This window comes from Hylobates moloch, unplaced genomic scaffold, assembly GCF_009828535.3.
Source record: "Hylobates moloch isolate HMO894 unplaced genomic scaffold, HMol_V3 SCAFFOLD_12, whole genome shotgun sequence".
Taxonomy (NCBI): Eukaryota; Metazoa; Chordata; class Mammalia; order Primates; family Hylobatidae; genus Hylobates; species Hylobates moloch.
The window spans coordinates 105,465,728-105,482,044 of NW_026652287.1; the positions used below are offsets into that span (position 1 = coordinate 105,465,728).

The following is a 16,317-nucleotide window of genomic DNA, read 5'->3' on the forward strand; positions in this document are numbered from 1 at the left end:
CAGCTCTCCTCCCCACCTTGCAGGAGGGACGCCAGGGCCCGGTTTTCGGGTTCCGCCATTCTTTCTTCAATGAGGGTCGAAGAGGTCCCTGCCCACGCCAGACCCGTCCCCGGCCGTCGCGGCACCCTCTTGTGATCAGGCCGAGGGACCAAGGGCCAAGAGCGGGGCTTCGCCGGACGCTGGGAGCATCACTGTCCAGACTGACAGATAGGGAAACTGAGGCTGACCAGCTGGGCAGGGCGTGCATTCGAATCTGGGTCCTGGAAGCGTTCTGCAAGATCCCTTCTCACCTCAACCGCACGTGCTGGCATCCTTGGGTTTCCCCCTTCCCCAGATCACAGCCGCAGTTCTCTCCCCCGCCCTCATAGTCACGGCCCTGCCTTCCCCCTCCTCATGCCTCGGGCGGGCCCCGCCCAGAATGCGGAGAGGCCTTCGGGGAAGCGCGGACCAATCGGAGGCCCTATGTAGGGCTGAAGAGGCGGGACTCTGGTCGCCATAACAACTCATCCCGCCTGTGGTGCGCGCGCGCCGCCTCCGCGCCGCAGCTCTAGTAAGTGAGGCAGGGAAGGCGCGCCAGACTCGACGGCCAATCAGGGACCCGAGGCCGGCGTTGCCATGACGACCACGTTGCGCCGGAGAATGCGTCAGGCGCTGGAACCGCGGGGAACTCGGGGAGCGAGTGCTGAGAACAGTGAGCACCAGCACTCCGATGGCGCTAGCGAGAGGAAAGGCTGCGGCGCGCAGAGCGAGGCTGTGGGGCCCAAGGTTGTGACTCGAGGCCGCGGGACCCCAGGATGGGGGACAGGAGGCTGCGGGCCTTAGGTGAGCAGCAAGCGAGAGACCAGTCCCTTCGAGCGCCCTCACGCGTTTTGTCCCCGGCCCCGCGGGCTTCAGTTGTCTGGGGGCGGTGACTGTGAGTACAGATCATATAGTTATGAATACATTTTAACGCAGATCCAAACACATAGTATAACGTGAGGATCCTATATAAAGTGAGACTCCTTCTCAAAAAAAAAAAGTTTTTTTTGTTTGTTTTTTTTTAGCCGGACGTGATGGCGGGCGCCTGTAGTCCTAACCACTCGGGAGGCTGAGGCAGGAGAATCGCTTGAAGCCGGGAGGCGGAGGCTTCAGTGAGCCGAAATCGCGCCACTGCACTCCAACCTGGGCGACAGAGCGAGAGACTCCGTTTGCAGGGGGGGAAGTGTTTTTTAAAATGCGGTCAAATTCGAACATAGGTTTATAGGATCACATAGTTGATCCGCTCTAACCCCACACCTACCTGCAGACCTGGTTAGTCCTGAGGTCCTCTCATCCCAGGGAAGAGACTAGGGTTCGCACTGGCTCCCCTGGGGCCCGGCTTGGCGTGGCAAAGCTGGGAATCTCGCCCTAGGTTGGGGTTTCCTCTGCTCTGTAAGCCTCTGCAGAAAGAGCAGAGGGTGGTGGGAGAAGTGCCCAAGAGGGGCCACAAGCTACCTGTGATCTATATCCCCCCACCAGGGGGATGGGTGCTTTCATTTTTATCGTTGTGGAAAACTTCACATTAAGTACTGGACTTCTCCAAAGAATCTCCCAGACATCTACTTGTTCTTTCAAAACATCACAGATTTTTTAAAAAATAATTTACATACCATAAAATTTGCCCATTTTGAGTGTACAATTCTAGGCTGGGCGCGGTGGCTCACGCCTGTAATCCCACCACTTTGGGAGGCCCAGGTGGGTGGATCACCTGAGGTCAGGAGTTCGAGACCAGCCTGACCAACATGGAGAAACCCCATCTGTACTAAAAATACAAAATTAGCTGGGCGTGGTGGCACATGCCTGTAATCCCAGCTCCTTGGGAGGCTGAGAGGCAGGAGAATCGCTTGAACTCGGGAGGCGGAGGTTGCGGCAAGCCGAGATCGCACCATCGCACTCCAGCCTGGGCAAAAAGAGCGAAACTGCGTCTCAAAAAAAAAAAAAGGCCATAGGTCTGAACAGACCCCTCACCTAAGAAAAATAGATACATAGCTGGTAAATAGGCACATGAAAATATGCTACACATCATATGCCATTAGGGAATGGCAAATTGAAACAATAATGAGATACTACTATACATCTATTAGAATGGCTAAAATGCAAAACACTGATAGCACCATATGCTACCAAGGTTATGAGGCAATGGGAACTCTCGAATACTGCTGGTAGAAAGGCAAAATGGTATAGCCACTTTGGAAGACAGTTTGGCAGTTTCTTACAAAAAGTTAAATATAGTCTTACCATATGATACAGCAATCACACTCCTGGGTATTTGCACAAATGAGTTGAGAACTTATGTCCATGTGAAAACCACACAAATTATTATAGCAGCTTTATTCATAATTGCTCAAAACTTGAATCAACCCAGATGTCCTTCAACAGATAAATGGCTAATCTTTTTTTTTTTTTTTTTTTTTTTTTTGAGACAGAGTCTCGCTCTGTCGCCCAGGCTGGAGTGCAGTGGCGCGATCTCGGCTCACTGCAAGCTCCGCATCCCGGGTTCACGCCATTCTCCTGCCTCAGCCTCTCCGAGTAGCTGGGACTACAGGCGCCCGCCACCACGCCCGGCTAATTTTTTGTATTTTTAGTAGAGACGGGGTTTCACTGTGGTCTCGATCTCCTGACCTCGTGATCCGCCCGCCTCGGCCTCCCAAAGTGCTGGGATTACAAGCGTGAGCCACCGCGCCCGGCCCGATAAATGGCTAATCTGTGTTACATCCACACAATGGAATATCATTCAGCAATAAAATTAACTGTGCTACCAAGTTATGAAAGGCATGGAAGAGTCTGAAATGCATATTGGTAAGTGACAGAAGCCAGACTGAGAAAGCTACATACTGTATGATTACAAGTTTATGACATTCTGGAAAAGGTAAAGCTATAGAGACAGTAAAGCAGTGACTGCCAGGGGCTCAGTGGGAGGGAGGGAGGGGGGAATGAATAGTAGCACAAGTAATTTTGGGGGGCAGTGAAAGTATTTTGTACTATATTGTAATGGTGGATACATGAGTTTATGCATTTGTGAAAACCCATATGATGTACAATATGGGTTTAGTTAATAATGTACTAATACTCATTTTAAAATGTTAACAAATAGGCCGGGTGCGGTAGCTCATGCCTGTAATCCCAGCACTTTGGGAGGCTGAGGTGGGCGGATCATGAGGTCAGGAGATGGAGACCATCCTGGCCAAAATGGTGAAACCCCAACTCTACTAAAAATACAATAATTAGCCGAGTGTGGTGGCACGCGCTTGTCGTCCCAGCTACTCGTGAGGCTGAGGCAGGAGAATTGCTTGAACCCGGGAGGCAGAGGTTGCTGTGAGATCATGCCACTGCACTCCAGCCTGGGTGACAGAGCAAGACTCCGTCTCAAAAAGAAAAAAGGAAGAAGAAACTAAAATGAGGTCCAATGAAGCAGTGCCAGGAAAAACATAATGAGCTGTTAAGCCCAGGAAAGGTAAGTGGTTAAGAGATAACTTTGGTCTGAGACTTACTGGAATCAAGCTGTAGCACTGCCTCCCACCAGCTTTATGACTCAGGGCAAATACTTAGCCTATGGGAGACTCAGGCCCTGGACCCTCTACTCCTCTGCTCCACCCATGGGAGAGATCAGGCCCATCTCACAGAGGAACAGATTTTCAAGAACGATTTGAGGATATGTATTAGCCCAGGACATGTTATGGGATGACCAGTGTCTTCAAACTAGGCAGAAAGAGGGGACAAGTGGGGGACAGGGTATAGGAGTCAGGGGAAGTAGGCGAAAAGGTGGACTGTTTAGTAGGGGATCAGGAACATAGAAAAGTGGCAAGACTAGTGACCTTGGTACCCAGACACCAGGGGTATAACTCAGACACCAGGTGTGAGAACAGCTCAACTCCAGGGTTACTTCCATCCCCAGCTTGCAATGTCCACGGCTGAGCCTCTTTGATAACTTGTGCTAACTTGTGCTATTCCTGGTTTCAAGTCTACCTGGTCCATCAATCAGTGCTCTTGTCTGCACTCCAGTTGGGGGAACCCATGAACTGTAAAGGGCAATCCTGTGGAGAATGAACAGGCTCGTCAGTCCAGCCTAGGGCAGACTGACCCACCATGACAGTCCAGGGGTACTGATGACAGGCATGTACCATGAGCTTGGGGGCGTCCCACCTGTGTCTCCACTGGAGAGAATACACAGGTGTCACTGAGGAACAGGGTTGCAAGGACTATCTGAGGATATGGGGTCAGCTGAGGACATGTTAAGGAGAGGCAAACATTGCACAGCTAGGCACTAAGGAGAGAGAAAGGGACACAGCGGGGCATGGCCAGAAGACTGGAATTGGGGAGCTGAGTGGAGGCACCAAGACCTGCGAGGGCACAGGCTGGGCACCAGGTGTGAGAACAGCCCACTCCTGGGGGCATTCACCAGGGGTAGATCTCTTCAGGGTCCCTCTGCCACAACTAGTTTTGAGTTCATGTGGTCCACCTGCTGGTGGGAATGTAGAAGCCTTCAGACGTATGAAGGATGATGAGTTTTTGAGAGTCCAGCTCAGGAGAGGCCAAAACACCATGACCCCAGCAAGCGATAATAATCCTTACTCCAAGACAAACAGAACTGCACAAAATGAACATCCCGGGAAGGCTCCCAGGGCAGGACCCAGTGGCCCCACACGCACCCATGTCAGTGCATGCAGTGCCTGGAATCTTACAGGAAGTGACCGAGCTGAACGTGACCAGCTGTGAAGATGCAGAGACTTCTGAGCCCCGATCTTGGCCACTCACGGCCCTTGGGTAGAATGTGTGGGGTGTCCACTCAGCCACTTGTTAGAGAAGGTGGCATGATCTGGGCCTCAGTGCCACGACCAACAGCGACTTCCAAGGGGAACGTGGAAAGAGCAGAGGAAAAAAACCAGAGTTCAGGCTGGGGAGAGTGACGGTGCCAGTGGTCTGACCCAGCACTGAGTGCAAAGTTCTCCAGCATCACTCTCAGGTAGAAGCTCCTCTGGACCTTGCCTAAGAACTCCGTTCGTGCGGGAGGACGCAGGCCCACCTGCTCTAACATGAACGCGTCTGAATTCAGCGCAGGACACCCAGGAGCCTGGCTATTCTCCTGACAGCGTCCGCCCCTCATTTGTCCTTGACCCCGTGTCTGACGTACTCAGCCATGTACTCACTCTCCTCTCCCAGGCCCCCAAACCTGAGATCACCATGGCGTGATATGGGGTAGACTACCAGCCTACCGTGCCTCGGCCGTGTGCAGGGCGACCTGTCCCTGGCATCCACACCTGTGGCCCATACGTCGCCCGCATTGTGGGGCGCCGAAAACCCAACACAACTGAAACACAACTGCTGACCTTCCCCTGAAGCCGCCTCTAAACGAGGTCCCTAGGCCCCTGGTCCCAGCCGCTCTTTGAAGACTTGCCTGATGACAGGCATGTACCATGTTTTTGGCTGGGACGTTTTTCTGAGCCTTGCCTCGGGCTCCGTAAAGCGGACACGGTGCCAGGGAGAGGATTTCGGGGCGGTTGCGGGCACAGGCAGGCTTCTGCGGAGGCCCTGGCGAACGCCCACGCGCGGCGCGGTCACGGGGCCGCCCCCTCCACTGTGAGGTCACCGGGGCTCAGCAACATTCACAGCGGCTAGGACGCGTACAGGTCACTGAGGCAGAACTTTCCGACTCTCGCGCCTTCGCTCGTTTCTGCGGACCAGCGGAATCTCCCCCACACCGCACACCGCACACCGCACACCGCCCAGCGATCCCACTGCCGCAAACCGCCCCAAAGCCAGCGCCGAAAGCCGGCGCCGGAAGCCCCACCCCACGCAGGGCCCGCCCGAACGTTCCCGTTCCTGGGCCGCCATTGGCCAAGTCTGAACGGCCCCACGTCGAGGCTCCTTATGGGAAATGTAGTTCACGCCCCGCTTCAGGAGCTAGCGGCGCCCTCCCTTATCGCCTTGGCAACGACCCAGCCGCGCCGCGAGGAGAGCCGGGAATGGAGGTCGCGGCGTGAGGGGCGCCGAGCTAGGGGAGGCGCGGGCCACGGGAGTTCCGGGAGTTCCGGCGTTGCCCGGCAGTCCGCAGTCCTCGGCGGGAAGACTGTCCCGGCGCCTCAGGCAGCTCTGCGTGGGCCGGGGTGACTTCCTCGCGATCCCCTGGGCGAGGTGAAGGGCAGGGACACTTGCCGCGCCTTCCACGCGCCGTGTCCCACCGGCGAGTGGCTCCATCTTCCTCAGATTTGTCGCTCGCGGACAGGCGCCGTGGGTCTCCCGGGCTTCCGTACCGTCCTCCTTCCCCGCGGCTCCGGGAAGCGGTTCCCTGTCTTCGGACGCATTTCACCCGCGCGGGGAGAGCTTCCCGGGAAGGTTCCACGGCGGCCGAGGGTTTCCGCGCCCGGGACGCGTTTCGGCTGAGGCCGTGGGTCCAGGCCACGGGTTCTGCCCGCACGGTCCAATGGCCGGGGAGGCGGAGGTGAGCAGAGGATGCCTCCGAGGAATGAGGGGGGCCGCCAGGTGGGGGGCGGCGTGTGCCAGGGCAGAGTTGGAGGAGGGCAGGAGATCTGCGTATGGAAATCTCGGAGATCTGCGTATGATTCCAGGGGGAGGTCTTTGATGCAGGGCTGGGGCATGCCCTTGGCAGTGGGAGCCATTGGAGATGTGCCGCAGGACTGGGACAGTAGGGGGTCGTAGTTGCTGTGCCAGGCACTCTTGGAGGCGCATGTGCAGAACGGCGTGTGGAAGGCCAGGCAATTGCCTATACGGTAAACTGGGGAGGTTGTGCTGAGGGTGCAGAGTTTTAGGCATTCTGTTGTCCAGTTTTGTGCTTGTTGAGCAGGAGGCAAACTGGACCCTGGGACCAGGTACTTGAGACCTAAGGGAGAAGGATGAGCATAGGTTTGGTTGCGTCTGAGAGGTGTGATCTCTGGGACTGGAATTGGCAGGCAGGAGATGGAGTGGAGCCTGTGCGCTTGGCCCTGCACATAGATGGGATCAGTCTGGTCACCAGCCTGATGTCCCTTTGGGCTGGACACAGTTTCCAGTAGTAACACCAGAAACATCAATAACACCAGCAGCTCTGATATTCCTCTGGGATGGAAGGAAGGTGTAAGGGTATGTGTAGGGAGTAAGGTGGGGAAGGGTCTGGGGCTCATAGGGAAAGATAATGTCAGGGGGAGATGTGATAGGACCCTGAGATACAGGTCAAGGGCCTGAATATGTCCCTCTGTCCATATTTTGGTTGTTTTTTTTCTGCCCATCATTGACCCCAAGGCTCAGTTGGACCCATCATTGCAGGGCTTGGTGATGTTTGAGGATGTGACGGTATATTTCTCCAGGGAGGAGTGGGGGCTCCTTAATGTGACCCAGAAGGGCCTATACCGGGATGTGATGCTGGAGAACTTTGCACTCGTTAGCTCACTGGGTAAGTCTCTTACACTGTCCCCCAGCACACTGACTACCCCCGCATTTTCCCCATGTGAAGTTCTGTCCATAACGAAGCCAGACCATGGGGGCTCTTTCCTTCCCAGATTTCCTGTTGTAGGTGTTGTGGGTGGTGGGACTCGGCAGTGGGACTCGGCGGTGTGCTCTTTCCCTGCCTTTCTCTGAGCAATGCCGTTGGCAGCCTCAACACCTCTTGCCCCAGGAGCAGGTTTTGGGAGTCAGATGTTTCATAGTTTGCCCACCAAATCCCACCAAGCTCTGCCTTTTCCTGGCCATGCGACTCTCTTGAAGACATGGCTTCTCTGTGCTCCCGGTTTTGCCTTCCTACAAAAGAAATTTTACAGGGACCTCCCTGGGCCAGCCTTGACCCATGAATTTTAATCAGAACAGTTTGGGGAATATATATATATACGTGTTTTTTGAGACAGAGCCTCGCTCTGTTGCCCAGGCTGGAGTGCGGTGGCGCAGTCTTGGCTCACCACAACCTCTGCCTCCAGGCGGAAGGTTCAAGTGATTCTCCTGCCTCAGCCTCCCGAGTAGCTGGGACTGCAGGCTCGTGCCACCATGCCTGGCTAATTTTTGTATTTTTAGTAGAGATGGAGTTTCACTATGTTGGCCAGGCTGGTCTTGAACTCCTGACCTCGTGATCTGCCTGCCTTGGCCTCTCAAAGTGCTGGGATAACAGGCGTGAGCCACTGCGCCCAGCCAATATTGCCATCTTAATATTAAATCTTTAGGTCAATGAACATGGGATATGTTTTCATTTATTTAGCTCTTTTATTTTCAATGTTTTGTATTATCAGTGTACAAAGATACTTCTTCTTTTTTTTTTTTGAGACGGAGTCTCGCTCTGTCGCCCAGGCTGGAGTGCAGTGGCGCAATCTCGGCTCACTGCAAGCTCCGCCTCCCGGGTTCACGCCATTCTCCTGCCTCAGCCTCTCCGAGTAGCTGGGACTACAGGCACCCGCCACCACGCCCGGCTAATTTTTTGTATTTTTTAGTAGAGACGGGGTTTCACCGTGGTCTCGATCTCCTGACCTCGTGATCCGCCCGCCTCGGCCTCCCAAAGTGCTGGGATTACAAGCGTGAGCCACCGCGCCCGGCCTTTTTTTTTTTTTTTTTAGACAGGCTCTCGCTCTGTCGCCTAGGCTGGAGTGCAGTGGCACGATCTCGGCTCACTGCAAGCTCCGCCTCCTGGGTTCACGCCATTCTCCTGCCTCAGCCTCCCAAGTAGCTGGGACTACAGGCGCCCACCACCACACCCGGCTAATTTTTTGTATTTTTAGTAGAGATGGGGTTTCACCATGGTCTCGATCTCCTGACCTCGTGATCCACCCACCTCAGTCTCCCAAAGTGCTGGGATTACAGGCGTGAGCCACTGAGCCCGGCCACAAAGGTACTTTTTTCGTTAAATTTATTCCTAAGTACTTTATTCTTTTTGATGCTTTTTTTTTTGAGACGGAGTCTCACTCTGTCACCCAGGCTGGAGTGCAGTGGCCTGATCTTGGCTCACTGCAACCTCTGCCTCCTGGATTCAAGTGAATCTCCTGCCTCAGCCTCCCGAGTAGCTGGGACTACAGGCGCGTGCCACCACATCTGGCTAATTTTTGTATTTTTAGTAGAGACAGGGTTTCTCCATGTTGGCCAGGCTGGTCTTGAACTCCTGACCTCAGATGATCCACCCGCCTCGGCCTCCCAAAGTGCTGGGATTACAGGCATGACCCACCATACCTGGCTTGATGCTATTTTAAATGGAATTGTTTTCTTAATTTTGGATTCTTCATTGCTAGTTGTAGACATATAATCGGTTTCATATACTAATCTTGTATCCTGTAGCATTACTAAATCTGTTTATTAGTTCAAATAGTTTTTTAGTGGATTCCCTCCCATTTTCCATATATAAGATCATGCTGTCTATGAATAGAGATAGTTTTACTTCTTCCTTTGCCTCACTGACCTAGCTAGACCCTCCAGTACTTTATTCAGTAGAAATGGGGAGAGGAGACATCCTTGTTCCCTGTCTTGAGGGTGTTCAGTCTTTCACTGTTAAGTATGGTGTTGGCTGTTGGTTTTTTTGCAGATGCCCATTTCAGGTGAGGAAGTTCCCTTCTCTTTCTAGTTCGTTTAATGTGTTTATTAAGAAAAGTCATGGGCAGGTGCAGTGGCTCATGCCTGTAATTTCAGCATTTTGGGAGGGTGAGGCAGGTGGATTACCTGAGCTCAGGAGTTCAAGACCAGTGTGGTCAACATGGTGAAACCCTGTCTCTACTAAAAATACAAAATTAGCCAGGTTCAGTGGCACATGCCTGTAATCCCAGCTGCTTGGGAAGCTGAGGCAGGAGAATAGCTTGAACCTGGGAGGTGGAGGTTGCAGTGAGCTGAGATTGCTCCATTGCACTCCAGCCTGGGCAACAAGAGCAAAACTTCGTCTCAAAAAAAAAAAAAAAAAAAAAGGTCACTAGATTTTGTCAAATGCTTTTCCAATGTCTAATGAAATGAGCATGTGATTTTTGTCCTTTCTTCTGTTAACGTAGCGTATTAGAATAATTGATTGCCTTTTTTTTTTTGAGATGGAGCCTTGTTCTGTCACCAGGCTGGAGTGAGTGGCGCGATCTCGGCTCACTGCAACCTCCACCTCCCAGGTTCAAGTGACTTTCCTGCCTCAGCCTCCCAAGTAGCTGGGACTATAGGCGCGCGCCACCACGCCCAGCTAATTTTTGTATTTTTCGTAGAGATGGGGTTTCACCATGTTGGCAAGGATGGTCTTGATCTCTTGACCTTGTGATCTGCCCCCGTCAGCCTCCCAACAGTAATTGATTTTCATATGTTCAACCTTGCATTACTGGGATAAATTCCCTGTCATGGCTTATAATACTTGTTTTTTTTTTTTTGACAGAGTCTTACTCTGTTGCCCAGGCTGGAGTTCAGTGGCACGATCTTGGCTCATTGCAACCTCCACCTCTTGGGTTCAAGTGATTCTCCTGCCTCCGCCTCCTGAGTAGCTGGGATTACAGGCGCGCACCACTATGCCCAGCTAATTATTTTTAGTAGAGACAGGGGTTTCACCATATTGGCCAGGGTGGTCTTGAACTCCCGACCTCAGGTGATATGCCCGCCTCGGCCTCCAAAGTGCTGAGATTACAGGTGTGAGTCACCACGCCCGGCCAGTGGTATAGTTTTCTTATAATGTCTCTGTATTGAGTATGAGGGTAATTTTGACCTCAATGGATGAGTTGGGAATGTTTCCTTCTCTTCCGTTTTCTGGAAGAGTTTGTTAAGTATTGGTGTTAATTCTTATTTCAGTATTGTTAGTATTCACCTTTGAAGCCATCAGGGCTTGGGGTTGTGTGCGTGTTGGGGGGAAAGTTTTTTAATAACAACAAGAAAACCCTCTTTGTTACATTTGTATTTAGATTTTCCATTTCTTCTTGACAGTTAGTTTTGATAGTTTGTGTCTACTTGGGAGTTTGTCCATTTCATCTAAGTTATCCAATTTGTTGGCATACATTCGTACATAGTATTTCATTATTTTTTAATTTTTATAAGGTTACTAGTGATGTCCTTTTTCCATTCCTGTTCGAAGTAGTATTGAGTCTTCTCTCTGTTTTTTGTCACTCTAGGTAAACGTTTGCCAATTTTGTTGATTTTTTCAAAGAACCAAATTTTGGTTTGTTGATTCTCTTTTTCTAATCTCTGTTTCATGTGTTTCTGCTCTAATTTTTATTATTTCCCTCCTCTTGCTATCTTTGGGTTTGTTTTTCTTCTTCTTGTTCCTTGAGATGTAAAGTTAGGTTATTGGTTTGAGATCTTTTAAAATATGGGTAGTTATAGCCATAATGTTCCCACTAAGCTCTGCATTTTCTGCATCCCATAATTTTTTGTTTGCTGTGGTTTTTTTTTTCTTTTTCTTTTTTCTTTTTTTAATTTTTCTTTTTGAGATGGAGTCTTGTTGCCCAGGCTGGAATGCAATGGCGCAATCTCGGCTCAGTGCAATCTCTACCTCCTGGGTTCAAGAAATTCTCTTGCCTCAGCCTCCGGAGTTGCTGGGATTACAGGCATGTGCCACCATGCCCAGCTAATTTTTTTTTTTTTTTGAGATGGAGTCTGATGCCACCCAGGCTGGAGTGCAGTGGTGCAATCTTGGCTCACTGCAACCTCCACCCCCCAGGTTCAAGTGATTCTCCTGCCTCAGCCTCCCGAGTGGCATGTGCCACCATGCCTGGCTAATTTTTGGTTTGTTTTTTTTTTGGTAGAGACGGGGTTTTGCCATGTTGGCCAGGCTGGTCTTGAACTCCTGACCACAGGTGATCCACCCACCCCAGCCTACCAAAGTGCTGGGATTACAGGCGTGAGCCACCGCCCGGCCTGTTGTGTTTTTCTTTTCTTTTCTTTTTTTTTTTTGAGATGGAGTCTCGCTCTGTCACCCAGGCTGGAGTGCAGTGGCACAATCTCGGCTCACTGCAAGCTCCGCCTCCTGGGTTCACAATCCTTTGAAATCTACTGAGGCTTTATTTATTTATTTATTTATTTATTTTGAGACAGAGTCTTGCTGTGTCGCCCAGGCTGGAGTGCAGTTGCGCAATCTCAGCTCACTGCAAGCTCTGCCTCCCGGGTTCACGCCATTCTCCTGCCTCAGCCTCCTGAGTAGCTGGGACTACAGGCGCCCGCCACCATGCCCGGGTAATTTTTTTTTGTATTTTTAGTAGAGATGGGGTTTCACTTTGTTAGCCAGGATGGTCTCGATCTCCTGACCTCATGATCTGCCCATCTTGGCCCCCCAAAGTGCTGGGATTACAGGCATGAGCCACCGTGCCCAGCCGAGGCTTATTTTATATCCTAGCAAATGGTACGTTCTGAAGACCGTTCCATGTGCATGTGACAATGTATATCCTGCTGTTGTTAGGTGGCAAGCTCTATAGATGTCTGTTAGGACTAGTTGGTTTTCATGTTGTTCAAGTCCACTACATCCTTGTTCATTTTCTTCTTAGTGGTTCTATTCATTATTGAAGGTGGAAAATTACAATCTTTGTTAATGCTGAACAGTCTGTTTCTTCAGTTATGTCAGTTTTGCTTCATAGAAAGGCTTTTTTTTTCTTTTTGTTTGTTTGTTTATTTGTGTTTGTGAGATGGAGTCTCGCACTGTCGTCCAGGCTGGAGTGCAGTGGTGTGATCTCAGCTCACTGCAAGCTCCACCTCCCACGTTCATGCCATTCTCCTGCCTAAGCCTGCCGAGTAGCTGGGACTACAGGTGCCCGCCACCACACCTGGCTAATTTTTTGTATTTTTAGTAGAAGGGGGGTTTCACCGTGTTAGCCAGGATAGTCTTGATCTCCTAACCTCGTGATCCTCCCACCTCAGCCTCCCAAAGTGCTGGGATTACAGGCGTGAGCCACTGTGCCTGGCCTGTTTGTTTTTGAGACAGGGTCTCACTCTGTTGCCCAGGTTGTAGTGCAATGGTGTGATCGTGACTCACTGATGCTTTGACCTCCTAGGCTCAAGCAATCCTCTCACTATGGCCTCCCCAGTAACTGGGACTACAGGTGGTGCATGCCATCATGCCTGGCTAATTAAAATAATATATTTTTTGTAGAGCTGGGGTCTTACTGTGTTGCCCAGGCTGGTTGCGAACATCTGGGTTTAAGCGATCTCCTACCTCACTTTCCAAAGTGCTGGGATTACAGGCATGAGCCACCATGCCCAGCCTGTTTCTTTTACTACCTGTCACCCACAGGACTTGCACCTTCGAGATCCCCTGTGTTTACCCAGCTGGAGGATGATGAACAGTCATGGGTGCCCAGCTGGGTGGATGTGACTCCAGTCAGCAGAGCAGAAGCCAGGAGAGGTTTTGGTCTTGGTAAGTGGAGTGGAGGGGAATACCTTGGTTTCAGCAGTGGGCTCACAGAATGCTGAGTACCTGCATACACTGATACCTTGGTGTTGAGGGCAGCGACCATACCTTATTTCCTTCCACCTTTCCTGTCTTATCTGGACACTGTGCAGTCTGCCATCTCTACCATGATTTTCGGGCCCTGCATGTTCCTGCCTCTCTGGCCTGTGTCTCCTCATTGCCCTTCTCTGTATCTGTGCAGAGCTGTCTACTGCTGGCGACTCAGTGCGTGTCTTGAAACGTGCACATATCCTTAAACAGGTATTTGAACTTCAGCCAATCCTTAATTAATACTTAAACACCAGCTACTATTTTGGAATCACATTTTGCTGGGACTAGACACATGCCTCCTCATAGTGCTTGGCTGTCACCAGCAGCCAAGTCCCTGCTGGAACCCTTTGCAGAGGAGTGACTTGGAGACCCCACCTCTCTTCCCTGCATTGCATCCTATCTTGTGCCCTCATCTCAGTTGAGGTTTTCCTTAGTCTATAGTCTGGTGGAGCCATATTCAGTTGGGCCAGGCTTTCCCAACCCTGACCTTTCCTAGCAACTTTTCAGCAATTTTTTTTTTTTTTTTTTTTTAAGATGGAGTTTTGCTCTTATTGCCCAGGCTGGAGTGCAATGGTGCAATCTCAGCTCACTGCAACCTCTGCCTCCTGGATTCATGCCATTCTCCTGCCTCAGCCTCATGAGTAGCTGGGACTACAGGCACCTGCCAACATGCCCAGCTAATTTTTTTTTTTTTTTTGAGACGGAGTTTTGCTCTTACTGCCCAGGCTGGAGTGCAATGGCACGATCTCAGCTCACTGCAACCTCCGCCTCCAGATTCAAGTGATCCTCCTGCCTCAGCCTCCCAAGTAGCTGGGATTACAGGCATGCGCCACCACACCCGGCTAATTTTGTATTTTTAGAAGAGATGGGGTTTCGTGGTGTTGGTCAGGCTCGTCTCGAACTCCTGACCTCAGGTGATCTGCCCGCCTCGGCCTCCCAAAGCACTGGGATTACAGGCGTGAGCCACCATGCCTGGCCCTTTCAACAGTTCTGTGGAGTCCTTTTGGATGTGTCTGACATGCACTGGTGATGAAGGTACCTCCTCCCTCTAGTTCAACTCTTAGTAATAGATTCATCTCTGCTTTCAGATGGTTTGTGTAGAGTGGAGGATGAGAGAGCCCATCCTGAGCATCTGAAGAGCTACAGAGTCATCCAGCACCAGGACACTCATAGTGAGGGGAAACCAAGAAGGCACACTGAGCATGGGGCAGCCTTCCCACCTGGTTCCAGTTGTGGGCAACAGCAAGGAGTCCACGTGGCAGAGAAGCTGTTCAAATGCAGTGACTGTGGGAAGGTGTTCTTAAAGGCCTTTGCCCTTCTTGACCATCTGATAACGCATTCTGAAGAGAGACCCTTCAGATGCCCAACAGGCAGAAGTGCTTTCAAGGAGAAGTCAACTCATATTAACCCCCGAAAAATTCACACTGGAGAAACAGCCCATGTGTGTAATGAGTGTGGGAAGACCTTCAGTTACCCATCTAAGCTGAGGAAACACCAGAAGGTTCACACAGGTATAAAACCTTTTAAGTGTAGTGACTGTAGTAAAACCTTCAACCGCAAAGATGCACTTGTTCTACACCAGAGGATTCACACTGGAGAAAGGCCTTATGAGTGCAGCAAATGTGGGAAAACCTTCAGTGTTCTGTCTACCCTCATTCGGCACCGGAAAGTGCACATTGGAGAAAGGCCCTATGAGTGTACAGAATGTGGGAAGTTCTTTAAATACAATAATAGCTTCATTCTTCACCAGCGAGTTCACACTGGAGAAAGGCCTTTTGAATGCAAGCAATGTGGGAAAGGCTATGTGACCCGTTCAGGCCTCTATCAGCACTGGAAAGTCCACACTGGGGAACGGCCCTATGAATGTAGCCTGTGTGGGAAAACCTTCACTACCAGGTCCTACCGCAATCGGCACCAGCAGTTCCACACTGAAGAGAGGTCTTATAAATGTGCAGAGTGTGGGAAAGCCTTCAAACATAGTTCCACCCTCCTTCAGCACAAGAAAGTCCATACTCCAGAAAGGCCTCAGGAGGACAGGTCACATGGGAAAGTCATTAGCTGCTAGCACCGTGTTCATCAGGAAAAGTCTTATTCCAGAAAGGAGGTTGAGGAGCGTGGCCGTGAGAGTGCCATCTGAAAGAAGCTAAACCTTGTACATCCCAACACCCACCCCGGGGAGAGTTCCCGTGTGTGCCCAGTGTGTGGGAAGCTTTCAGGAGCCACATTGCACTCTGACTTGCCTGGGGCTGTTGGCAGTGTCACATCACTCAGTTTATCCACCGCCATCCACCTCTATCCACCCCATAAGGTCCCTACAGCAAGTGGGACAGCAGACCTTGTGCTCCTTGCTCTAAACAGTAGAGAGTCATTAATGGTGGAGCCCAAAACAGGCCTCATTCCCTACCCCTGACTGGTTTAGCTGTGGACATGACCCACCTCTGGCCAGAGGAGCTGAGCTGGTATCTGCTGGGGCTTCCTGGGAAGGTTGACCATTTTCATGGACATGGTTGACATTACACATGGTATTTGTCATGCCCTAGCATGGACTGTCTCATACTGCTCTGGACCGTGTGGTAATAAAGGCTTTATTGTTTAAGCCGCTTAAAATTTTTTTTTTTTTTTTTTGAGATGGTCTTATTCTGTTGCCCAGGCTGGAATGCAGTGGTGCCATCATAGCTCACCACAGCCTTGAACTGCTGGTCTCAAGGGATCTTCCTGCTTCAGCCTCCTGAGTAGCTGGCACTACAGGTGTGTGCCATCACACCTGGCTAATTTTTTTTTTTATTTGTAGACAGGGTCTTGCTGTATTGCCCAAGCTGGTCTCAAACTCTGAGCCTCAAGCTATCCTCCTGCCTTGGCCTCCCAAAGTGCTGGGAACCACTGCGCCTGGCCTAGTTTTTTTAGAGACAGGGTCTCACAGTCTTCGCCCAGGCTGGAGTGCAGTAGTGTGAACC

At 51.1% G+C, this 16,317-nt stretch overlaps 1 protein-coding gene across 4 annotated transcripts; it reads left to right on the top strand.

Moving 5' to 3' along the window:
* The first annotated feature begins 562 nt into the window (after positions 1-562).
* On the top strand, positions 563-15,959 carry ZNF584 (zinc finger protein 584). Of its 4 annotated transcripts, none has more exons than XM_058425253.1 (4): positions 5,136-6,457; positions 7,255-7,405; positions 13,157-13,279; positions 14,452-15,959. In XM_058425253.1, exons 1-4 carry the CDS (start codon positions 6,440-6,442, stop codon positions 15,426-15,428), a joined length of 1,269 nt encoding a protein of 422 aa, XP_058281236.1. In that variant the 5' UTR covers positions 5,136-6,439; the 3' UTR covers positions 15,429-15,959. The 4 variants fall into 4 exon arrangements, with proteins under 4 accessions (XP_058281238.1, XP_058281237.1, XP_058281236.1 ...); XM_032171424.2 differs by having other exon boundaries at positions 6,286-6,457; positions 7,279-7,405; XM_058425255.1 differs by lacking the exons at positions 5,136-6,457; positions 7,255-7,405 and adding an exon at positions 563-822.
* Positions 15,960-16,317: the final 358 nt, after the last annotated feature.